General features: G+C 41.6%; 1 protein-coding gene across 5 annotated transcripts in view; it reads right to left on the bottom strand.

Moving 5' to 3' along the window:
- TTC27 (tetratricopeptide repeat domain 27) overlaps positions 1 to 26,185 on the bottom strand; it is a 178,116-nt gene that overhangs the window by 46,218 nt on the left and 105,713 nt on the right. For all 5 annotated transcript variants that reach the window (XM_018055099.1, XM_018055101.1, XM_018055098.1 and 2 more), the window contains exon 13: positions 14,991 to 15,218. In XM_018055099.1, coding sequence (XP_017910588.1) covers positions 14,991 to 15,218 — 228 coding nt within the window. The remainder of the gene's footprint in view (positions 1 to 14,990; positions 15,219 to 26,185) is intronic.

Below are 26,185 nucleotides of genomic sequence, written 5' to 3'. Positions count from 1 at the left end.
TTCTCCAAGGCAAGAATACTGGGGTGGGTTGCCATGCCCTCCTCCAGGGGATCTTCCTGGTCCAGGGATCAAACCCCTGCTTCTCTAATGTCTCCTGCATTGGCGGACAAGTCCTTTACCACCAGTGCCACCTGGAAAGCCCAGCAACACTTATTAAACATCAATAACTGAAACAGAATTGAACAGTTTGTTCCCCTGAGAACTAACAGAGACCAAGCACCACTGGACAACAGGCATGGATTACTCTTAGAATTAGGAAGTTCATTTTTACAAGGTTATCTAAAGCACATATACAATAGAAGCCATATGCTTACATGATATTACAAATTACTTTCTTAACTTATGAGCCTACTTACTCAAATATCCTTCCTCCTCAAGGTTTCTGCAGAACAAATGAATAATCAGTAGCTTCACCTATTTTACTAATTTTCCTTATGCGTTGACTGGATTTTTCTGGCATTCTGTATAATAAAGTGCAACATGTTATAACTGAATCCTGATGCCAAACAACACTCTCCATTCTCTCTGTTCTCCATCGCTGACTCATTCCCATGACCCCAAATGCAGATAAGTGGTTGAATATGACTTCATTAAACAGGAAATGACCCAAGCCAAACTCAAGAGAGATATCAGTGTTGTCTGGTAGTAGCTTTTCCTAAAATAATGTTTGGTGCTCATATTTTTAAAAACCGTGCACCACCAACCATTCTTTCATAACCAAATTTCTCATTTACTATTAAATACTAAGTTCTCCTCCCTGCTGCTGCTACTGTTGCTAAGTTGCTTCAGTTGTGTCCGACTCTGTGTGACCCCACAGATGGCAGCCCACCAGGCTCCCCCGTCCCTGGGATTCTCCAGGCAAGAACACTGGAGTGGGTTGCCATTTCCTTCTCCAATGCATGAAAGTGAAAAGTGAAAGTGAAGTCGCTCAGTCGTCTCCGACCCTCAGCGACCCCATGGACTGCAGCCTACCAGGCTCCTCTGCCCATGGATTTTCCAGGCAAGAGTACTGGAGTGGGGTACCATTGCCTTCTCCCTCTCCTCCCTAAGGAAACACAAATCTTAACCTGCCAGCTTTGTCAGTTTCTCTCTCTCTCTCTCTCAAAGGTTTCCTCTATGTCAGTGTCTTCTTTTAAACTACAGAAGCAGCACTTTTTTCTTTCACTAGAAAGGGTTTTGGATTTCCCTGGTGGCTCAGATGGTAAAGAGTCTGCCTACAATGCAGGAAACCCGGGTTCAATCCCTGGGTCGGGAAGATCTGGAGAAGGAAATGACAACCCACTCCAGTATTCTTGCCTGGAGAATCCCATGGATGGAGAAGCCTGGTAGGCTACAGTCCATGGCGTCGCAAAGAGTCAGACAAGACTGAGCTACTTCACTTTCAGAAAGGGTATTAATTCTTAGTGTCTCCCTCTTATTCCCATCCTAGACTGGGTTACCACTGAGTCTTCTATTCACCTACTCTTTCCAGTTCACAGTGTGAGTAACATGGGTGTTTACATATCACCTGTATGGACTCTCCTGTGAGACACAGTTCTCTATTTTTAGGCTACAGAAAATGGGGTTACGATGATTTTCTACCACACTAGCAGCACGCTGCAATGGTTAGGATGTAAAACGTCACTGAGAACTTAGTATAGACCAGTATGCTAGACACTTTATATATATTGGCTCTAATTTTCCAATTAGATCAAACTGACATAGGGATTACATCTCCACTTTACAAACAAGAAAACTGAAGCTCAGAAAGATAAAGTGATTCACCTAGAGATTACTAGGATCTAGAGTCAGGTCTATGGCAACGGAACCCTTCCCTCTACCCCTTGGTTCCAGCTACGGCCCAGATGTTATCTCAGTGTTCATATTTCTTGGCAGTTAGGCAAGTTAGACCTTAAGAGTTTCCTTTTTTATTGCTTACCAATATGAGAAAGGAAGGACAAAAAGGAAATAATCTCTTTTCTCTACATATTATTTGCATATGTTCATTCTGTCTTCTCCACTAGAATGTAAGCTCCAGTCTCCTTGGACCTCCCCACCACAATAACACAAGTACACAACAGAAACTCTGTACTCCACTGCAAATACATTTTCTTCTTTCAAAAACTGACATGAAAGAGAAAGTTAACCCCCGCGAATCCTGGAAGAACACAAGCTCTCAGGATAATTAACAATTCTATCAGTGCATCATAAAAGTCTGGTCTTACACACAGCACGGGCTGGGAAGGGCTGCCGAGGTCCCTTGAAAACTCCCTGGTCTCACAGAGACTCACCAGCTCTCATGTGCTGGACTGTCCCATACACCAAAGTTACAACTTCACTGTGCTCTTGATGAAAGCCCCGATAGTTATGAATTAAAGGAAGAAAAATATTTAAACTGCACAGTCTTGTATTCAAAGCTTTCCATAACTTCTAACTTGACCTCAGCCAAACCCACCATTCCTTCCTAACATAAGACAACATCCTTTAGAGGCAAAACAGCAAAGAAGTTAAGAGTAAGTGCTGTAACACCAGAAAGCCCAGGTTCAAATCCCAGCTCCACTCCTCACATAAACTATGGGATTTGGTGTAAACTAACTAGGCCTCTATTTCCTAACTTGTTAAATGAGGGTAAAAACAGTTAAGTACCTCAGGGACTGGGCTGAGGACTAACAATATATGCAAAATGCTTAGAACAATACCTGGCACCCAGTAAATACTCAATGTTAGCTGCTAGTATTACTATTATAACTGAATCTAAACATAAATAGTCAAAACCTACAGTTACCAAGAAACCTTTGCTACATGTTTGGTTTTTGCATCTGCTAGTCTCCTTTCCTGAAACAAATGTTCCTAATGTTTGCCCCCTATCTAAATCCCAACTATTTCTCCTAGTTCTTATCTTACAATGCTTTAGAAAGAGTTCATTTCCACTTACATTCTAGCTTACACTACAGAAGATGCTTAATGAATAGAAACTGCTATTATAATGTTAACGCTCTCATCTTCTTTCTCATCTCACTTGAAACATTATTATTTCCAGAACTAACACCTTCATCTCTTCTCATTCCACTCTTCTCCAGAATGACATTTCCTAGTTGTCATCCCCTCTTTCTTGATAACATTCAATCTCTCCTTCATTCACTGGATTCAACTCCATAAGTGAAAAGTGTTAGCTGCTCAGTCGTGTCCAACTCTTTGTGACCCAATGACTGTAGCCCACCAGGCTCCTCTGTTCATGAAATTCTCCAGGCAAGAACACAGGAGTGGGAAGCCATTCCTTCTCCAGGGGATCTTCCTGACCCAAGGACTGAACCCAGGTCGGCTGCATTGCAGGGAGATTCTTTACTGTCTGAACCACCAGGGAAGCCCTTCAACCCCAAAAAAGTCTTCAGTATCCTGAAAAGTTTTACTTGATTCTGCTGCCCCTTGGTACAACACTCTACATTTTGACTCTCACTTCCCTGACATGCTCCTAGAAGAACAGTCTATAGATGCTATGTCAATTTCCTCATCCTCACTCTTGAACCTCCTGAAGCTGGTATTGATAATCAATAGTTAGTTCCAAATCCAATGAACTCTTCTTAGCCCTCTTCAGACTTATCACTCCAGGTGACAATTCTCATTGACATTTGTTTTTCCTTTAGTTTCCATGAATCCCTTCTTTGAGGTTCCTTCTCTCCCTCTGATCAAGACTCTGGTGTACTTTGCGTGAATCATAGTTCACTGATGCTATTTTCTCTCCCTTCCTCCAACCCCTGGAAATGTCCAAAGTTCAAGATTCTGCCTGAAGTTCTCTTCCAACACAGTTTCATAAAGAATTCATTCACTTGCATGGATCTGCCTCACTGCCACAGAAAACCCAACCGCAAGCCCAGCTCGGCCTCACTCCTAGGCTTCAGGCTTTTATGCCCAGTGGACTGTGGGCCATCTCTACTCAAGACACAGCAACATCTCTTCATGTTTGACACTCAAAATCACACCGCTATTCCCTGTTTTCCCTTTCTTTTATATCCTCTGTGTCTATAAATAAGAACATTTCCTTCTTAATCAAACAATTGAGAAAACTGCCATGTTCTCAGATTCCAAACTCTCCTTCAGTCCTGCCAACCCAAGGAATAAATCCCAGAAAATTTTCCTTTATAAACAGCTTCAAACTGTTCTGTCTTTCCGTGTGTGTGTGTGTGTGTGTGTGTGTGTGTGTGGTCAGTCAGGTCCAACTCTTTGTAACCCCATGGACTGTAAATTCCTCTGTCCATGGAAATTTCCAGGCCAGTATACTGGAGTGAGTTGCCACTTTCCACTCCAGGAGATCTTCCTGACCCAGGGGTTGAACCCATGTCTCTTGAGTCTCTTGCATTGGCAGGTGGATTCTTGACCACTGTACTACCGGGAAGCCCTATCCTTCCATCCTTATCGCTAAAGCCACTGATTGCTTATCCACGACATTCATCCTTTATTTAAACTTCCTAGAGTATCACCTTTGTCATATCACCCTTTTATTCAAAACCACAACAGACCTCTACATCTATATGCTTAGCTAATTCTGAAGACGGATCCTTAACGTCCTCCATAAACTACTTCTGTCCATATCATTTCCCAGAGGAAACCCTGCTCTCTGCTGATAGACTGACACAGTCTAATTCATTCCCACATCCATTTCTCGTTCACAGCAGGATCTCAATAATGCTAGTTAGGGAACCACATTCAAACCGCAACATTTCTGAAAGTGAAACATGGCACTAAAAAATCATTAAAATTATATGACCTCAAAAAGACCACATTTACTGACCAACAAATTGGTTTTACTGTATCAGAGGATATAAAGTCAAAACTGAAATTATTTATTGAAAAATGTATTAAAGTGGAACATTTAAAATGTTGATTATCTGAACATTTAGAAATAACAAAAGGATTCTTCCCTGTTGGTCCAATGGCTTGGACGCTGCACTCCCCATGCAGGGGGCCTGGGTTCAATCCTTGATGAGGAAATGAGATCCCATATGCTGCAGGTAAGAATTTGCATGCTACAGCTAAAGATCCTGCATGCTGCAAGGAAGATCTAAGATCCCATGTGCCACAATTAAGACCCAGCACAGCAAGCTAAATAAATTTAAAAAGTGCAGTAACTAAAAACTGGTCACAATTTATTAAGTGTCTGACTAAAGCTGAGAAGGTGACAGACACCTCCCTGTGCAGACATCATGGATATGTTCAAATACTGTGTGTGTGTGTGTGTGTGTGTGTGTGTGTGTATGTAAATGACAACAGTTTTTATTATTGGTAGAAGCTTGTTTGACCATATTATGCCCATCACTACAACCTTCTCCCCGCATATTTCTGCTCCACTGGTTTTCTTAATTCAGAAAGAGCATTACTTTTACCATCCTGCCACGATCCACCAAAATTTGCATCCTTATTATTACCCTGTAAGTACTTCAATCTTTGATGTTTTAACTGAGTTTATGATAGCATTCAGAATAACATTAGATGTTTCACCTTTGATATGGTACATTACCAAAAATTTTATGTTGAATCCACTAATCAGGTGAAAAAAATGAATAGTGAGAACCAAATTAATGAGTTTTCTATTTGAAGCATCTGATGTCACTGATATAAAACTGGCAAAGTCAACTGTTAATGAATTACTTCTGCTAAAAGAGCTACCACATTAATAGCTATGATCTCACTTTTCATACACACATGAGAATATTTGGTATCAACTAATTTTCTAAACTAATGTTGCTCATTTTCATTTGCACTAGATAAAAAGTCCAGTCTCACAGAATAACATGAAAATGCACCTCCTACAGCTGTGTATTAAATTATCATCTTTGGACATGCTTCCTATTAAAACAACAATAACAAAAACTACTTTTTTTTCCCCCACTGCCTGCACCATGGGGCTTGCCGGGTCTTAGTTCCCTGACCAAGGACTGAGCCTCGGCAGTGGAACTGTGGAGTCCTGGAATTCCTGAAAAAAGTAACGTTTGACATAAATGCTAATGTTTCTTCAGAAGACGTGAGTTTTGGTTTTCATGTGATTAGTGAAATGATTACAGCCCCTGAGGTGGAATGTAATTATATCAACTACATTTTGTGCAAGTTACACATTCATTTTCTCTCTTGACAAGTAAAAACTAAGTTCTTAATTATTCTCTAAAAACACATGTTTAAAATTTGTTTGCTTTTTGGAGATGACTGCTGCCAAAAGGGTTTATTATAAACTATAGAAAAAGTTACCAAGCTATGTAATATGGAAATAGTGGTACATTTAGACCATACAGTAAGTGACCAAACCCTTGTGTCTAGAGAATTCAGACTATTCTTCATGCGCCTTTATTTCTGGCAGGACTACTCTGCCTCCACTCCCTATACATCTATCTGGCCTACAATTCCCCACATTTCCCACTAATCCTGCCAACTGGTAGCCAGGCAACCTCATGCAGCTCACAGGCCGCAACTTGGCACAAATGTCTGAAGTACAACAAGGAGCTTACAGAGACACTGCCTCCAACATTTCTCCTATCACCACCCAAGACCCAAGCAGTCGGCTATCCTCAGCCTCTCACAGCAAGCATAGTCGGTGTTATCAGCAAGCCTCCTGCACAATGTCCTTGAAAGGGTGAGAGTCGTTAAGCTGCCTCTGGAAAGGGTTGGGGAAAAAAGAGACAGGCACCTACTGGCCATCTTTCAGATTTTTGCACGTCGTAAAGAGGGAGCTCCATCTACCACATATCTCAAACACCATACTGGAGGAGGCTATGGGAGAAGATGGAAGCGCAAAGTGAATGTCTATGAAAGCCATTCCAGTTTCCTTTAATGAACTGTTAAGAACAGCACTCCATTGACTTTTTCTGTAAATCTTTATGGGGAGGGGCAGCACTGTGCAACATGTGGGAGCTTGGTTCCCCTATAAGGGTAGAACCCACTCTCCCCTGGAGTGAAAATGCAGTCTTAACCACAAGACCACAAGGGAAGCCGCCCCCACCTCAAACACTTCATTTAAACATTTAAAAAAATTAGGTCAAACTGGACGGGCTATCAGGAAAACAGGCAGAATGGGATAGCCATGGACGCTGAGTAAATTCTCAAATCCTCACCTTTCTTCACGCTTTTCTCCTATTGTCAAGCCACTTCCCTCCTGGCACGTCTACTGACTTTGCATTAATTGGTGAAAATCTAAGCTAACTTCTGTCCCATCAGAGACCCCTCACCTCCTCTCTATGGCTACAGTCCTGTCTACACAAGTGTCTTTGTGTATATATATGTCTGTGTGTGTGTGTGTGTGTGTGTGTGTGTGTGTAATATCATATAACCTTACAAAGAGGACTAGTTAATTGAGGAAGAAAGTTTAAAAATTTTAAAAGGGGAGTGGGGAAAACTGACAAGATGAAAGGAATGAAGTATGAGTGCTGAAGGAGGGAGTGCGGAAGAAGTGACAGGAAGTCACATTCTCCTTTTTCAGGGCTACACAGACTAGCTTGATATCTGAGCAATTTCTTTATGTTTCTTTTTGGCTTCAAAGTAAGGAGCAATGAGAATAGTAACTACCTAAGAGGAGACCTAAGGATATATGCTTTAATTCTGATCCTGAGTCTATAAAATCCTGCTTGGGGGGTTTGGTGACCACTGGACCACTTCCTCCCACTTTCTTCAGCTTCTAACAGCCCACAATTCCCAGAAGTCTAAGGCTGAATTTTAGAGGTTTCAGAAGTTATTTGGGAAAATGAAATAGATAGGTGTTAAGTGAATGACAGTGAGCAATCTTAAAAGCACAAGTGCAAATGGAACACACACCTTCTGGTTCTCAAACAAATGCACCACAGACAAATTCATTGAGTTTCGCAGACCATCCCTGATATAAAATCAAACACTCCTATTTTTATACCAATTTGACCTCAGGAAGCCATTAAAATACACACAAGCCATTCAATTATCACTCTCATTTTGCCTGAGTTTTGTTATTAAACCTATTTCCTGGGTATGTCTGAAAAGGTGAGATAGAATTTTTTAATTCTATTTTTCTATTTTCTCTCATTCTAGAACTTTGAGGAGACAACAGTATGTAAGAGCTCTCCTTCTGCAAAGACAGTTTAAACGTGCATCACAAGTTATGTCTATGGCCCTCAAGCTTGCATCCTGTAGTAATGTACAACTGCAGCATCAAACGCCTGCATGTTTTGGCATGGCTTACAGACTGCCTGAATTGCATCCATGTGACAAACTGTAGGATACCCTCACATAATATCTGTTTGCACTGTGATGCTGCTTGGAGCTTGCCTTGCTAAGTAATTAATTTAAAATTATACAATGAAACCATCAAGCCCTGTCAAGTCCTCCTTTGCAAATTCCCTTACTTCATCCCTTCTTTCTGACTGCTCCTCCCAAACTGATAACTGTCTTTCTAGACCATCACTACAGTCTCCTAAGCCTGCCCTCATCCAGGAACCCCTGTGGCCAGTGTGGCCAAAACAATATTCCAAAATCACCTCCATACACCCACATTCCTTCATTCGAAACAAAGCCAAACACAAATCAAACCTTCAATGGCTCCCTATTTGCCAAATAAAATCCAGAGTTTAGCCTCACATTCGACCTTCTGTGATCTGGCTCCAGTCTAGCTTTCCTACTGGAACTGTCCTATAACCTTTCACTCAAAAAAACTAGCCTATTCACTAATATTCTGTTCCCCCGACACACATACACACACACACACCCCCGCCCACACACACACACAGGCACACACGCACATCTTCTCTGTTTCTGGGGCTGGGCTCATACTGTTCATTGCCTGGAAGACCCTTATCACTGCCCTTTCCTTTGGCCTATTCAAATATTGTGTGTCCTTCAAAGTCAAAGTAACCATCCTCCATTGTCTACCAAAGGCTGAAATGGTCTCCTTAGACTCTATAAAACTTGCATCTCACAAATGACTCTGGGCTTTTCTGTGATTCCTTGTATTGTTGGCTAGCTCTGTCCATGTCCATTTCACTAGACTGTAGCTGTCTTGGTACAAATCAGACCACCTGGTGATCTGCAGCTACTGCCTCCTCCTCCGGTTCAGCGCCATGCGTACAGCGGACAGTGAATGTATACTTGATTGAATAACTGGTTGGAGACATTATTTACTCACTCATTCAGTAATTATTTATTAAAGACCCAGTATGTGCTAGGCATTGTTAGAAGCACTAGGAACATATAAATGAAACAAACAGATAAAAATTTCTACCTTCATGGAATTTATATTGCAATGGAGGAAGAACAGAATTTTTTTTAAAGTAAACTGTATATAATATTAGAAGGTGCTAAGTGCTGCGGGGAAAAATAAAGCAGGGAAGGAGAAGGAACGTAAGGAAGGGTGGAAGGTGGCAGTGAGATTTTAAGCAGAATAAACATGGAAGGCCTCTGTGGGAAAGGGACACTGGACCCCAGCTATGAATGAGGTAATGGAGCAAGGTATGCAGATGTCTATCTCTAAGGAGAACATTCCAGGCAGAGGAACAAGTACTGAACCACAGAGGCAGAAATGTGCCTGGAATGTTCAGGGAAGAACAAAGAGGCCAATGTTGGGTGAGTGAAGTGGGGAATGGGAGGGGACAGTAGAGATGCAACAGGAGCTCGGGGTGGAAAAGCCTCGAGAGCCAGTCAGGGACTTTGGCTGTTACCAAGGCAATGGAGCACAGGAATGACGTGTCGAACTCAAATTCAAAAGGATCAACTCCGATGTTCACTGAATACAGGCAGATGGTAATAAGACAGAGGGCTTCCCTGGTGGCTCAGACAGTAAAGAATCTGCCTGCAATGCGGGAGAGCCAGGTTCAATCCCTGGGTGGGGAAGAGCCCCTAGAGAAGGAAATGGCTACGCATTCCAGTAATTCTGCCTGGAGAATTCCATGGACAGAGGAGCCTGGCAAGCTGTGCAGTCCATGCGGTCACAAAGAGTTGGACATGACTGAGCAACTAAGACAGAGGCAAGAAGGCCAGTAAGGAGGTAGCATATTAACTAGGTGAGTGACAATGGGGATTTGACCAGAATGGTGGCAGGAAGCAAGTCATTGTCTGATCCTGGATATACTTGAGAATTTACTGATGGATCTGATGAGAGTATGAGGGAAAGAGAAATCAAGGATGACTCCAAAACCAAATCAGTTCAGTTCAGTTGCTCAGTTGTGTCCGACTCTTTGTGACCCCATTAACTGCAAAACTCCAGCCTTCCCTGTCCATTACCAACTCCCGGAGTTTGCCCAAATTCATGTCCATTGAGTCACTGATGCCATCTAACCAAATCATGCTCTGTTGTCCCCTTCTCCTCCTGCCTTCAATCTTTCCAAACATCAGGGTCTTTTCAAATGACTCAGCTCTTTGCCTCAGGTGGCCAAAATACTGGAGTTTCAGCTTCAACATCAGTCCTTCCAATGACCACCCAGGACTGATTTCCTTTAGAATGGACTGGTTGGATCTCCTTGCAGTCCAAGGGACTCTCAAGAGTCTCCTCCAACACCACAGTTCAAAAGCATCAATTCTTCTGTGCTCAGCTTTCTTTATCCAACTCTCACATCCATACATGACCACTGGAAAAACCATAGCCTTGACTAGACGGACCTTTGTTGACAAAGTAATGTCTCTGCTTTTCAGTATGCTGTCTAGGTTGGTCATAACTTTCCTTCCAAGGAGTAAGCGTCTTTTAATTTCATGGCTGCAGTCACCATCTGCAGTGATTTTGGAGCCAAAAAAAATAAAGTCAGCCACTGTTTTTCCATCTATTTGCCATGATGGGACCAGATGCCATGATCTTAGTTTTCTGAACGTTGAGTTCTAAGCCAACTTTTTTGCTCTCTTTCACTTTCATCAAGAGGCTCTTTAGTTCTTCTTCACTGTCTGCCATAAGGGTGGTGTCATCTGCATATCTGAGGTTATTGATATTTCTCCTGTCAAATTTATTCCAGCATGTACTTCTTCCAGCCCAGCGTTTCTCATGATGTACTCTGCATATAAATTAAATAAGCAGGGTGACAGTATGCAGCCTTGACGTACTCCTTTTCCTATTTGGAACCAGTCTGTTGTTCCATGTCCAGTTCTAATTGTTGCTTCCTGACCTGCATACAGATTTCTCAAGAGGCAGGTCAGGTGGTCTGGTATTCCCATCTCTTGAAGAATTTTCCACAATTTATTGTGATCCACACAGTCAAAGGCTCCAGCATAGTCAAGAAAACAGAAATAGATGTTTTTCTGGAACTCTCTTGCTTTTTCCATGATCCAGCAGATGTTGGCAATTTGATCTCTGGTTCCTCTGCCTTTTCTAAAACCAGCTTGAACATCAGGGAGTTCACAGTTCACATATTGCTGAAGCCTGGCTTGAAGAATTTTGAGCATTACTTTACTAGCGTGACATGAATGCAATTGTGCAGTAGTTCGAGAATTCTTTGGCATTGCCTTTCTTTGGGATTGGAATGAAAACTGACCTTTTCCAGTCCTGTGGCCACTGCTGAGTTTTCCAAATTTGCTGACATATTGAGTGCAGCACTTTCACAACATCATCCTTCAGGATTTGAAATAGCTCAACTGGAATGCCATCACCTCCACTAGCTTTGTGCATAGTGATGCTTTCTAAGGCCCGCTTGACTTCACATTCCAGGACGTCTGGCTCTAGGTGAGTGATCATACCATCATGATTATCTTGGTCATGAAGATCTTTTTTGTACAGTTCTTCTGTGTATTCTTGCCGCCTCTTCTTACTATCTTCTGCTTCTGTTAGGTCCCTACCATTTCTGTCCTTTATTGAGCCCATCTTTGCATGAAATGTTCCCTTGGTAGCTCTAGTTTCCTTGAAGAGATCTCTAGTCTTTCCTATTCTATTGTTTTCCTCTATTTCTTTGCATTGATCGCTGAGTAAGGTTTTCTTATCTCTCCTTGCTATTCTTTGGAACTCTGCATTCAAATGAGTATATCTTTCCTTTTCTCCTTTGCTTTTCACTTCTCTTCTTTTCACAGCTATTTGTAATGGGATGTCATTTATAGGGATGGCAGTGGTCTTGGCAGCAAAAGCTTCTAGAATGATATTTTATATTAAAATGTTAAGTCAGAGGAACAAAACGGGACACTGAGGAAGCTGTGAGATACAGCAATCTATAATTCCAGGGAGAGAACAGGACTGAAAATCAACTTCTGGGAGTTGTCTGCATAGACAGTGTATTTAAAGCTATGGGACTAGATGAGATCAAGGGAGGGAGTGTAGACAGAAATAAGGCTCAAGGACTAAGACCTAGGAACCTGCAAACAAACAAACAAAAGAAGGTGAAGCCGGTGAGGCAGGAGGACAATGTTATGGGTGGATGTTAAGCAGAGACTATGTGCTCAGAAAATAATTCATGTGTGTGAGGTAGGCAGCGCTGATTTAACTCAGATGATGGAGACTAACTGAGGGAATTTATTCTCCCCACCTCTTATGGCAGCTGTGGCTGAGTAAACTTTAAGCAGATAAGCAAAGATATGACACAGTTTTCCATAAAAGTAAAATTTTAATAACACAGTGATGAGTTCTAGTTTCTACCAAAAAAAAACAGAGCCCAGTGATAATCAAGTTAGTGTAGGGTTTTTCAACCTTGGCCCTACTGGCATTTTAGCCTGAATAATTCTTTATTGCAGGGGGGGTGTGCTAAGCATTATGGGATGTTTAACAGCATCCCTGGTCCCTACCCACTAGATGTCAGCAGTGCACCCTTCACCTCCCACTGCCAAAGGACCCGGGGTCAAAATCGTCCCCAGTTGAGAACCTCTGAGTTAGAGCAAGCTGGCAACAAAAACCAACTCCATGTTAAGCATCCTTGCCGAGAAATGCAACTGCCACTCTCTGCTGGTGCTCTAAACCTGTCTTCCTCTCTTCTCCAGGCCTCTCACCAGCCCACAAACTAGGAAAAGTCGCACTGTATTCACTATCTAGACTGAAGGAAGTAAGCAATTAGTGCAACCTGTCTGAAAAAAATGTTTCCCGATTTTTTTCAATGAAAAAGATATGCCCTTAGGGAATTCTCTGGTGGTCCAGGGATCAGGACTCAGCACTTTCACTGCCACGGCTTGGGGTTCAATACCTGGTCAGAGGACTAAGATCCTGCAAGCTTCCCAGTACAGCAAAAAACAAACAAACAAACAAACCTGTGCACATTTATTGGATGGTTGCTGCCAAAAGACATGCCTCAAATCTACCCACTTCAAAAGCGACCGTTTCCGCACAATCTCTTTCATCACAGCACTATTCGCAATGGTCAGGAAGGAGGAACACCCCAGTGGCCGTCAACAAACAAATGGATAAAAACTGGTGTGGACATACAAGGGAGCGTTATTCAGCCTTCAAAGAAAGAAAAGTCTGGCACATGACACAACACCGATGCACCATGAGGGTACGACACAGTGAAACCCGCTAGTCACAACAGGACAAATACTGTATGACTCCACTCATAAGAGGTTCTTAGAAGAGCCAAATTCAGAGACAGAAAGCAGAGCAGTTCTCAGGGGTTGAAAAAAGTTGTAGAGATGCGTAGAGTTGCAATAGCCACACAAGTGAATGTACTTCACACTACTGAACTGTACACTTAGAAATTGTTAAGACGGTAAATTTTATGCTACAGGCTTTTTACCACTTAAAAAAAAAGAGTGTACATTCATTCTGGAGTCAGACTGGGTCCAAATACTGGCAAAATGCCCAGTGAGGCACTGGCTCATTGTAATTGCTTAGTAAACATTAGTAGCTGACTATTGCTGTCCAGTCATTCAGTCACGTCTACACTTTTCAATCCCATGGACTGCAGCATGCCAGGCTTCCGTGTCCTTCACTATCTCTCAGACTTTGCACAACTCATGTCTACTCTGAGTCAGTGATGCCATCCAACCATCTCATCTTCTGTAATCCCCTTTGCCTCCCGTCTTCAATCCTTCCCAGCATCAGGGTCTTTTCCAATGAGTCAGCCCTTTGCATCAGGTGGCCAAAGTACTGGAGCTTCAGCTTTAGCATCTGTCTTTCCAATGAATATTCAGGGTTGATTTCCTTTAGGATTGGCTGGTTTGATCTCTTTGCAGTCCAAGGGTCTCTCAAGAGTCTTCTTCAGAACAATTCAAAAGCATCAATTCTTCAGCGCTCAGCCTTCTTTATAGTCCAGCTCTCACATCCACACATAACTATTGGAAAAACCATAGCTTTGACTATACAGACCTTCATCAGCAAAGGTAGCTGACTCTAAGTTACTATTATAACTAAAATTAAATCAAGTCAGTGTGCATGTTTATGAGAAGCATGGTTTACAGTTATATGTGACTTTGGTGATTGGGAAGGCAGTCATAAAGAAAGTCTGGTTAAAAGAAAAAACACTGTTTCTGGGACTAAAATAATCTTACTAATTGAGTATCATTAAATAAAAAGTAAGTTGATCTCTTTCCCCTCAAAATCAGGTCCTCTCCTATGGATTTATCTTGTCACTTATTTTAAATATCCAGGTTCCTTTTGTATTACTTTTTCAAACCTTGAAAAATGTTAAACAATTTAAAATATTTCTGTATTTGTAATACAAACATAGACACTTTTTCCTAAAATGATCAACTATCCATTCTATATGTTACTTTATTTATATGAAAGTTTGTTTCTCACTACTGACATCAGCAATTACTTGACGAGTCCTACACTGTCTGTAACTCTGACAATCATTCACTGCCTTCCCAGAATATCTACTCAGAATGGACCCCAACTTTAATAGTTGTATTTGTGTGAAGGACACTTAACAGAGAAAAATAACAAAATGAAACAGAAACGTGAATAACAGAAACACAAAAGAAAGTGAGTAAGAGAAAACCAACCTGTCCACTTTTGGTGACAAGCAAAAAGTGTATTAGAGTCTAGGTTCTTAGCCCAGAGATGAGCTCACCAGTCTTTACGACAGAAAATGGGTATTCATTCAGCAAGAATTAGAATTAAAGAAAAGTAGAAATGATGAGAGCAGACGAGGATTTATGAACTGTCCAACCTGCATGGGATTAATCTTCACTGAGCGTTCGAAGCACTCCACGCATTCTTTGAACTCCCTGCTTCGCAGGTGGAGGAGGCCTTTGGAGCGCTGGGCTCGAGCACTGCGGTGTCGAGACAACTCCCAGGCCTGGTCATAGTAAGAGTGGTCTCGAAGGACATCTCCGAGCAAGCAGTATAGACTTGGCGTTTCCTTTTTCTCCAGCTCTTGCCTCAGGATTTCTTCCGCCTAGAGATAACGACAAAAATAAATAAATGGCTGAACAGCGACCAATGCCTATTTTTCAGCACATTATGCAGTCTTTTGTGTCACATGACCCAAAATTTTATTTTAAAAGTTTGAGATGATCTGCTTATTTCATGCATCTAGGACACAGGCTGAAAAAAAAGAAACAACAGAAGATAAATACGGTACAAACTAACTGAGGAACAAGAAGTATAAGGTGGGGCTTCCCTGACATGGGTTCGATCCCTGGTCTGGGAAGATCCCACATTTCCCGGAGCAACGAAGCCTGTGTGCCACAACTACTGAAGCCTCAAAACCTGTGCTCTGCAACAGAGAAGCCACCACAATGAGAAGCCTGAGCGCCGTCACTAGAGAAAGCACTCACACAGCAACAAAGACCCAGCACACCATAAATAAAAATAAATAAATTAATTAAAAAAAAAAAAGAGGTGAAGATGCTTTGCTGGCATGTGAACCCTCCAGGAAAGGCATCAAACAGAGATTACTTCATGATACTGGGGGCATCATTCAGCTCCCCGTTTTCCCACTCCCTTGTTCTAGCTGTCACCACTGTGACCATTTGTTAAAGCAGAACCTTTAAATCTCCTCCACTCAACAGGAGTGAATAGAATGTTTTCCCTTTTTTTGACATGCTTTGCTCAGGGAGCCTGGGATTGCTGAAAAATTTACAAAAGAAGGAAGACTGTACAATTTAATAGCCATTGTTAAACACCTGCCTCTTAAGCAAACTACACTTTGCCTCACAGATAAAATCTGCCAACACAAGATCTATCTGCTTCCAGACAGTCCATTCACTTTGGAAACTACAGACCATCCTCAATACACAGGTTGGGCATTAGTCCCATGTGTCCACAATTCGGATTCACCTTGTCACAAGCTAACTCAGGACTTGTTACAACATCTTACCCAAATCCCCCACCCCTGTCCAATTCTGATTAATTTCAACAGACAGCAAGAAGCAGGGTGTTAGCTCTACTTTCCATCCTCATACAAATAGCTTCACATAAACAGCAGTGGGGTCACCACACACGCCAAGACAGCCATGGAGCAGCTAGAGGGTAAAGCTACCCAGGAAGCCAGCCTCCAGTAGCTAAAAGGGTAGACCAGACCCTGCCTACCCTGAGGGGCTGGCAATCTCAGTCTGTGTATTTTATTTTCTACATATCTGTAATTCTTGGGCAGTCTACTTTTGGTGAGATTTTTTTAAAAGACAGCTGTGTTTCTCAAGGTGTCTTTGGATGCCGTCTCTTTTGTGGTTTTGATACAGCACAGGTTATGTAGGTCTTTTAGGCCTAGTCTGAAAATGAAACTAGAATTCATAAAACAGATTAGATGGGAAAACAGTTCTAAGTTCTAAACAGTCAAAATAAAAATGAAGTTTTCAAATATAATTCATGTAATTCCTTTATTCATAATAATACAATAGCTATTAATGTGTCTAACTGTAATTCTATATTCAATAAATTGATTTTTCAATACATTTCAATATATTTTATATTCTCTCTCTCTATATATATGTATTCAGCCACATTGTGCACCACAGACTGTACCAACAGCAGGATTTTTACTACCTTACAGTGTAGTTGAAAGCATTTCTTTTGGCAGCATGGCACTGAAATTTTATACCCACACTCTCTCACTTCTGCTTTAAACTGTTAGAGTGGATTCTGCAGTCTGCAATTAAATAATAACCATTACAGTAACTGGGTACAGAAGTGATTACAGTCAATGCACTCCTGAAAGAAGTGAAACTCTGTGCCTGGTGATCTGATCTGGTTAGATTTGAAAACAACGGGGATCCAGTGATTATGACAGGGTTTAACATCAGTAGTCCATGACATCCGGTGATGAAGAGGCTGCTTAAATTACATCCGCAATGATTTGGAGTGAAGAACCTATCTAATCAAGGCTTTCGCGGTTTCGGTGACAGGACACTGTGAGGGAGCACAGGACTGTTCCTAAGTGCGCTGGAAGCACAAAAAAGAAAACGACACTCAGGGTTTTAAATCCGCTAGGTCAGAGAGCCAGGCGATTTCCTGAAAGAATTCCTTTTCCCAATAGCTGCCAAACTGGTATAGCCAAAAATCAGATGCAAGGGCTGCTCTTGTAGGATTGTTGAATTATGATACAGAGTGAATTCAGTTTCACGAGTTCTATATAAAAGTCAGGGCATTTGATGGAGTTAACCAAATATGCTTTGCTGTTGTTTGGTCGCTCAGTTGTGTCCGACTCTCTGCAATCCCATGGACTGCAGCACACCAGGTTTCCCTGTCCTTTGCTATCTCCCAGAGTGTGCTCAAACTCATGTCCATTGAGTCGATAATGCCATCCGCCATCTCATCTTCTGTCACCCCCTTCTCCTGCCTTCCATCTTTAGCCATTCATTTTGTTTCCTCTATTCCCTCTTGGCTTTTGAGCATTTAATTTTCATGATTGCTCTAGGGCTAGTCATGTGCATCTTTAATTTATCTAAGTTCATTTAGACTTAATATTGTATCATCTCACCTTTCTCATGTCACAAGCTGTCTTCCTAAATTTCTATTCCATAGAAACAATGAGAGATAAAAGACTGCTATTGTTTTAAGTCACTGTATTTTGATGTGGTTTGTTACATACCAATGATAATTTTAAGTTGTTTAAAGCAAGAGGGTTACTCTAATATCAGTTACTTCATCATGGCCAGGAGAAGGGGCCACTGATTACAAAAGAGCCAGACTCAAGAATTTAAGTGGGGACGTTTGGAATGACCCAGATAAGAGAAAACCTCCAAACTATGGAGTTTCCTACACCAGCAGATGCAATCCTCCTCTGCGTGATAAGACAGGTGCCACCTGTCTTACTTACCTACTTAAGGACAATGTGACAACTATACCTCAGGGAGTTACCTTGCAAGAGCACGCCAATTCTCCTAATATCTAGCAACGCCCCCCACCCCACACTGTTGCCAAACTTACAGACATATACACAAAAAGAACTGCAAGATTTTGTTACTTTCTAGAGAGAAAACCTGGAGACCATGGGAAAAAGATTGTAAGGGGGCTAGACCATAGACAAAGAGGATCGTAATTTTAAATCAGCTGAATTTAGATACTCATCAGAAGATTCTGGTTGACAGTGCTTGAGTAGCTGGGGATGGTTCCAAACTATTTGCTCAACTGTTTGACTAAAATGTAGACACAAACACAGCCAAAAATAAAGCTGAGATGACAAAAACGCCTTGGTGTAATATGAAGAAAGAATCCAACAACTCAGAAGAAAAGGCTGTTGTTAATTTATCATTTGTTACTTGTTCACTCACCCTACCTGTGTCCTCATGAGGGTCAAGGGGTTATTTCTTTCACTCTGACTTGGAGAAATACACTGTACATGAGAGTACCAGCATTTTGAAAAGTGCTATAGCAGATGTCCAGTGTAAGCTGAGAGGTGAAGCTGAGAGGTCCTTCTGTTGAAATGAGCTTCCTGATTTCAATGGGAATGATTAAAAGCCAAGGTAGTAGAGACTTACTCATAGCACTGAACCTCTAGCTGAAAGATGACCATTTTTCTTTGTAATAGGCACAGCTAGAATGGTAGGTAGAATGGTTAGACTTGCATGGATCAAAGGTGATGACCAACTGATCATGACGGTTTTGAACCAAACTAGATAAACAGCCATCTAAGGACAAACTTGATCTTTATAAGACTTATAAAAAACAAAAAAAATCTAGGTTTGGAAACCAGATGTCTGACCTGAATAACCTCTAAAACACTGACCTTCACCCAATTCCTATCCCTGAGTCATTTCACAGACTCAGAGTCTTTTATAAACATACAAATAAATAATAAGTAAGCAACCCAATACTAGTGAGAAAGGACCCTGTGATAATGTAAGAAGTATATATCATAATTCTTCATCCCTAATCTTTCCCAAAAGGTAATTATAATCATTGACCAGGTAATTGTATCTTGAGGAAAAAGAAATACCTCCTCTTTTCAGGGTTGATTGGATCTTAGTTACATTAATTCCTGAGGACTCAGATTATCACCATGTTGATTTAGGAGGTTTATGGGAGTTAGTCCATCCCACTGTAGGCCTAGTAAGTTCTGAACCCACCCAGTAGTTACTAGTTGAATACAGAGGTGAAATTACATACATCCAGTAAGAAGCAGAGCCCACAGTGAGGGCTACTTTGGAATAAAGGGCCAAGTGAAAGCCTTTGAAACTTTCTTCTCATTAAAAGAGAAATTTCAAACATATATATATATATATCTATGTAAACTACAGAAACGTGTGCCACTACCAAAAACTTGAGAAACACTGCAAAGAGTGTGCATTTGCACGTGTGTGCAATTTAATCTGCCCATTTAAATTGAGAACACAGACGGGTCCTGGGAAATGTCATAGATTATTATAAACAAAATGTAATGGTGCCCTAATTATAGCTACTGTTTCATTTTACTGGCGTAAATCATCACAGTCCCTGACATACGCCAAGCAGGGACTGATATCAGCAAATACGCTTTTCTCTACCCAAAAACCAGACATCAAATGCGGTGGGCTTGACGTAGCACAGAAAGAAGTGGACTTTCCCTATCTCTCCTCAGAATTACATGGACCTATAGTGTAATTCAGTCTGCATGGACCCTGACTGTCTCACCATCCCATTAGACCTTAACAGTCTTGATGACATGCTACTAAAACACAAGAAACTAAAAAATTATGTGCCGATGTCAACCAAAATCCAATTGGAAATTACACACTCTTAACACTGTAACTTGTTACTAAGAAAATTTTCAGTAAGGAACTCATCTATTAAAACAACGTATGTAAAATAAATGTTTGTATTTTATGTTTATTATTTCTAGTTATTTTTGTTCTTACATCCTCTCAGAATGCTTCACTATCTGAACCTCTTTTGAAGAAGCTATAGTTTTCCCTCAAATCAGAAATTATTCATTACCTATGTAACATAATCTCTAAAATACTCTGGGCCTGGGAATTCTCTGGCAGTCCAGTAAATTTGATCCCTTGTTGGGGAACTAAGATCTCACATGCCAAGCAGTGTAGTCAAAAAAAGATAAATAAATACAATACAATGCAATACTCTGGACCTATTAGAATTTGGCACTTTACAAATATGTAAACTTTCAAGTAAAAGGGTTAAACCATTGCACAATCATATGTACTGGATTATGCTATGTACTTGCTTAATCTGGGAACTATGTTTCCTAAAATCTCTTTTCCTTCTGATTTCATGTTAAGAGTTGGTAAGAAGGGAAACTTGCTAAGGATCTGAATGGCAGAAGTAAAGCAACAAACATCCTTTACTCTTGGAAGGTTGTCATGGATAAGTGCGTGTGAGTCACTCAGTCATGTCTGACTCTTTGTGACCCCACGGACTGTAGCCTGCCGGGCTCCTGCTGTCCATGGAATTCTCCAGGCAAGAATACCGGAGTGAGTTGCCATTTCCTTCTCCAGGGGATCTTCCCAAGCCAGGGATCGAAGCCAGGTCTCCGGCACTGCAGAGAGGTTCTTAACCATCTGAGCCACCAGGGAAGGCCAGATCTAACAGCTTTCCACAGATCTCTCCACAAGTTCCTGATGCATCCTCCCATTTCAGTGGCTGGACATTCCTGGCTTCTCAGATTTCCCTGTAAGTTCTGACTTACTTGTGCAAATGCTTCAAGTAGATGGTAAATGATTCTTTCCCTGATCCTCTTACTCCCTCTTTTACACCTTCACTTCCCTTCCCACAATCATGTGAGAAGAACCTAATTCTTTTAGCAAAACTCTTATTCCCCAAAATACTCAAAGTGGCTCTGCTTTCATAATAAAAACCTCAATATTATATGATCTTTTTATTCATTTTTGTCTTTTAAGTGCCTTAAGTGTCCTTCCATGGGATAGTGATTCACAGATTAGTTTTATTCAGCACATTATTAAATGTATTATCTCACTTAATCTCTATAATAATTCTGAAAGGTAAATAATTACATCCACATTTTTAAGACAAAGAAATACAAGTTTAGACTCCTTGATCAACTGGTAAGCCCCAAACCAAAAGATAATAGTTGAAAAACAGGACCTTGATTTCAGGTTCAATACTTTTCCCATTTCACATCAGTAAAAATGCTGGTGAAAGGATCTCTAAAAATTCCTTGCACCCGAAAAGCAGTAAGAAGACTGGCAAAATGTTAGAATCAACTTTTTCAGAACTCTGGAAATTAATCAAAGATTTGAAATAATCAAGAGAGTGTTTATGCAAGAAAATGATCAAGTCTTATTGAGGAAAGCAAGCTTTGTGTCCTTTTTATATGGTACCATTCCTATTCCCTCTTCTCCAGCTCTGCCCTGGCCTTGAAAACCAACAGCATGTTATCATGATGAAAATTAACAGCCAAGCAGCCACCAGAAGCAACAAAATGGATTTGGAGCTCCTATGAAGTCTCATTCTCAGAAAACAGTCTGGTGGTTACCTGAAGAGCCCACTTGCAAAGCTGTCTTTATTTAACCTAACTTTGAACTTGTCCAGTGACAAAACTTTCTCAAAGACAATTAGAGGCAATTGATTAATCTTGCAGCTGCCTGAGGTGGTAAATAACACCTGGGGCAAACAATAGGCTAATCAAAACACTTAAAAGGAAAATAAGGGAATGAGATATAAATAAAGGCTTTGAAAAACTCCAACATATTGGTGGGAATCTAGAAGTCCATGCATATGTGGTGCTCTGCATATGCTCAGAAAACATATGAGGCCTATGCTCTTACCTCAGGCTGACCTTGAGGCTTTGCACAAGCAGTTAATGAATGTTAAGGCAGAGGTGTCAATTGCCTATGTGTTCAAAGCATGCCCCAACACACAGACACCCCCCAAATAAAAAGGAAGACAACACATGTTAACCAAAGAGAGCTGGAGTGACTACACTAAGACAAAATACACCTAGGACAAAATTTGTTACTAGAAGGAAGAAAGGCATGTTTTCATGATACTATTCCTTCAAGAAGATACAATAGTTACAAGTCTATATTTACCTAACAACAGAGCCCCAAATTATATGAAGCAAAAATGGACAGACCTGAAGGGGAAAAAATATCTGGAGACTTCAATATTCAACTTTCAATAATGAATAGAACCATACAGAAGATAGAAATAGAAGGCTTGAACAATGCTATAAACCAACTAGACTCACCAGACATGTACTCTGTCCAGTAACAGTAGAATACACAAAACATTCTCCAGGAGATATACTACAATGGTAAGTCACAAAACAAGTCTCAGTAAATTTGAAAGTGTTGTTGTTGTTCAGTCACTCAGCTGTATCAAACTCTTTGCAACCCCATGGACTGCAGTGCACCAGGCTTCCCTGTCCTTCACCATCTCCCGGAGTTCACTCAAACTTGTGTTCTTTGAGTCGATCATCTCATCCTCTGTCATCCCCTTCTCCTGCCGTCAGTCTTTCCCAGCATCAGGGTCTTTTCTAATGAGTCTGCTCTTTGAATCAAGGGTGAAGTACTGGAGCTTCAGCTTCAGCATCAGTCCTTCCAATGAATATTCAGGGTTGATTTTCTTTAGGACTGACTGGTTTGATCTCCTTGCAGTCCAAGGGACTCTCAAGAGTCTTCTCCAACACCACAGTTCAACAGCATCAATTCTTTGGCACTCAGCCTTCTTTATGGTCCAACTGTCACATCCGTGCATGACTACTGGAAAAACCATAGCTTTGACAAGACGGACATTTGTTGGCATAGTAATGTCTCTGCTTTTTAATACACTGTCTAGGTTTGTCATAGATTTTCTTCTGAGGAGTAAGCATCTTTTAATTTCATGACTGCAGTCACCATCTGCAGTGATTTCGGAGCCCAAGAAAATAAAGTCTATCACTGTTTCCACTGTTTCCCCATCTATTTGCCATGAAGTGATGGGACCAGATGTCATGATCTTAGTTTTGTGAATGTTCAGTTTTAAGCCTACCTTTTCACTCTGTTCTTTCACCTTCATCAAGAGCTCTTTAATTTCTCTTCACTTTCTGCCATAAGAGTGGTGTCATCTGCATATCTAAGGTTATTGATATTTCTCCCAGCTACTGCTTCATCCAGCCTGGCATTTCATACAATGTACTCTGGATATAGGTCTGTATAGTCAAAGCTATGGTTTTTCCAGTAGTCACGTATGGACATGAGAGTTGGACCATAAAGAAGGCTGAGTGCCAAAGAACTGATGCTTTTGAACTATGGTGAGAAGAGTCCCTTGGACTGCAAGGAGATCAAACCAATCAGTCCTAAAGGAAATCAATCCTGAAGACTCACTGGAAGGACTGATGCTAAAGTTGAAGGTCCAATCTTTTGGCCACCTGATATGAACAGCCAACTCACTGGAAAAGACCCTGATGCTGGGAAAGAGAAAGCAGGAGAAGGGGACGACAGAGGATGAGGTGGTTGGATGGCATCACAGACTCAACTGACATGAGTCTGAGTAACCTCTGGGATATGGTGAAGGATAGGGAAGCCTGGTATGCTACAGTCCCCGGGGTCACAAAGAGTTGGACCTGACTGAACAAGTGAACAACAACTCTGCATATATGTTAAATAAGCAGGGTGACAATATACAGCCTTGACATACACCTTGTGTGCAACCAGGACCCAGGGAAAGGTGCAGTGACCTCCACAAAAGACTGAGCCAGATGCGCCTTTGAGTGTTTGAGTGTCTCGTGCAAAGGCATGGTCACCAGTGGCCTGCCGCTGGGACAGGGGCTCTAGCAGCAGCAGACCTGGGTGGCGCAGCATGTGGCCTAAGTTCTCTTGGAGGAAGTCATAATAGAGCCGCCAGCCAGGCGACTCACAAACTGGAGAACAATTACACCAAAGAAGTTCTCACACTGTTGCTGAAGTTCTCGGCCCCACAACAGATTTCCCAACCTGGGGATCCGGCAAAGGGACTGAGAACCCCCCAGGGAATTTGACTTTGAAGGTCAGTGGGGTTTGAACACAGAACTTCCACAGGACTAGGAAACAGACTTGGAGGGCACAAACAAAACCTTGTGTGCACCAGGACCCAGGAGAAAGGAGCAGTGACCCCACAAGAGACTTGAGCCAGGCTTGCCAGTGAGTGTTCAGGAGTCTCTGGCAGAGGCTTGGGTCAACAGTGGCCTGCCATAGGGTCAGGGGCACTGACTGCAGCAGTCCTGGGAGGTGTGGCATGCTGGCATAAGTCCTTTTGGAGGAGGTCACCCGTACCCCCTACCATCGTTTGGCCTCAGGCCAAATTACAGGCAGGGAACACAGCCCTACCCATCAGCAGAAAATTGGAATTAAGATTTCCTGAGAATGGCCTTGCCCACTAGACCAAGACCCAGTTTTCCCCATAGCCAGTTCCTCCCATCAGGAAGATTCCACAAACCTCTTATCCTCATCCATCACAGGTAAGACAGAATGAAAACCACAATCTGAAAGTGTAGAAGTCATACAAAGTATATTCTCCAACTACAGTGGGATGAAATTAGAAATCATAACAAACAAATCTGAGAAATTCATAAATATGTGGAAATCAAACAATATACTGTCAGTTCAGTTCAGTCGCTCAGTCGTGTCTGCCTCTTTGCGGCCCTATGAATAGCAGCACACCAGGGCTCCCTGTCCATCACCATCTCCTGGAGTTCACTCAGACTCACGTCCATCGAGTCCGTGATGCCATCCAGCCAACTCATCCTCGGTCGTTCCCTTCTCTTCCTGCCCCCAATCCCTCCCAGTATCAGAATCTTTTCCAATGAGTCAACTCTTCGCATGAGGTGTCTGAAGTACTGGAGCTTCAGCTTTAGCATCATTCCTTCCAAAGAAATCCCAGGGTTGATCTCCTTCAGAATGGACTGGTTGGATTTCCTTGCAGTCCAAGGGACCCTCAAGAGTCTTCCCCAACACCACAGTTCAAACGCATCAATTCTTTGGCGCTCAGCCTTCTTCACAGTCTAACTCTCACATCCATACATGACTATTAGAAAAACCGACTAGACGGAGCTTAGTTGGCAAAGTAATGTCTCTGCTTTTGAATATACTATATAGGTTGGTCATAACTTTTCTTCCAAGGAGTAAGCGTCTTTTAATTTCATGGCTGCAGTCACCATCTGCAATGATTTTGGAGCCCCAAAAAATAAAGTCTGACACTGTTTCTACTGTTTCCCCATCTATTTCCCATGAAGTGATGGGACCAGATGCCATGATCTTCGTTTTCTGAATGTTGAGCTTTAAGCCAACTTTTTCACTCTCCTCTTTCACTTTCATCAAGAGGTTTTTTAGCTCTTCTTCACTTTCTGCCATAAGGGTGGTGTCATCCGCATATCTGAGGTTACTGATTTTTCTCCCAGCAATCTTGATTCCAGCTTGTGTTTCTTCCAGTCCAGCGTTTCTCATGATGTACTCTGCATAGAAGTTTAATAAGCAGGGTGACAATATACAGCCTTGATGTACTCCTTTTCCTACTTGGAAGCAGTCTGTTGTTCCATGTCCAGTTCTAACTGTTGCTTCCTGACCTACATACAGATTTCTCAAGAGGCAGGTCAGGTGGTCTGGTATTCCCATCTCTTTCAGAATTTTCCACAGTTTCTTGTGATCCACACAGTCAAAGGCTTTGGCATAGTCAATAAAGCAGAAATAGATGTTTTTCTGGAACTCTCTTGTTTTTTCCATGATCCAGTGGATGTTGGCAATTTGATCTCTGGTTCCTCTGCCTTTTCTAAAATCAGCTTGAACATCAGGGAGTTCACGGTTCATGTATTGCTGAAGCCTGGCTTGGAGAATTTTGAGCATTACTTTACTAGCATGTGAGATGAGTGCAATTATGCGGTAGTTTGAGCATTCTTTGGCATTGCCTTTCTTTGGAATTGGAATGAAAAGTAAACAATAAGGCAAAAAAGAAATCACAGGGAAACTGAAAACACTTTGAGATAAATGTAAACAAAACTAGAATGCCAAAACT

The sequence above is a fragment of the Capra hircus genome, chromosome 11 (assembly GCF_001704415.2).
Source record: "Capra hircus breed San Clemente chromosome 11, ASM170441v1, whole genome shotgun sequence".
Classification (NCBI taxonomy): Eukaryota; Metazoa; Chordata; class Mammalia; order Artiodactyla; family Bovidae; genus Capra; species Capra hircus.
This window is presented reverse-complemented; position numbering and strand designations above follow the sequence as displayed.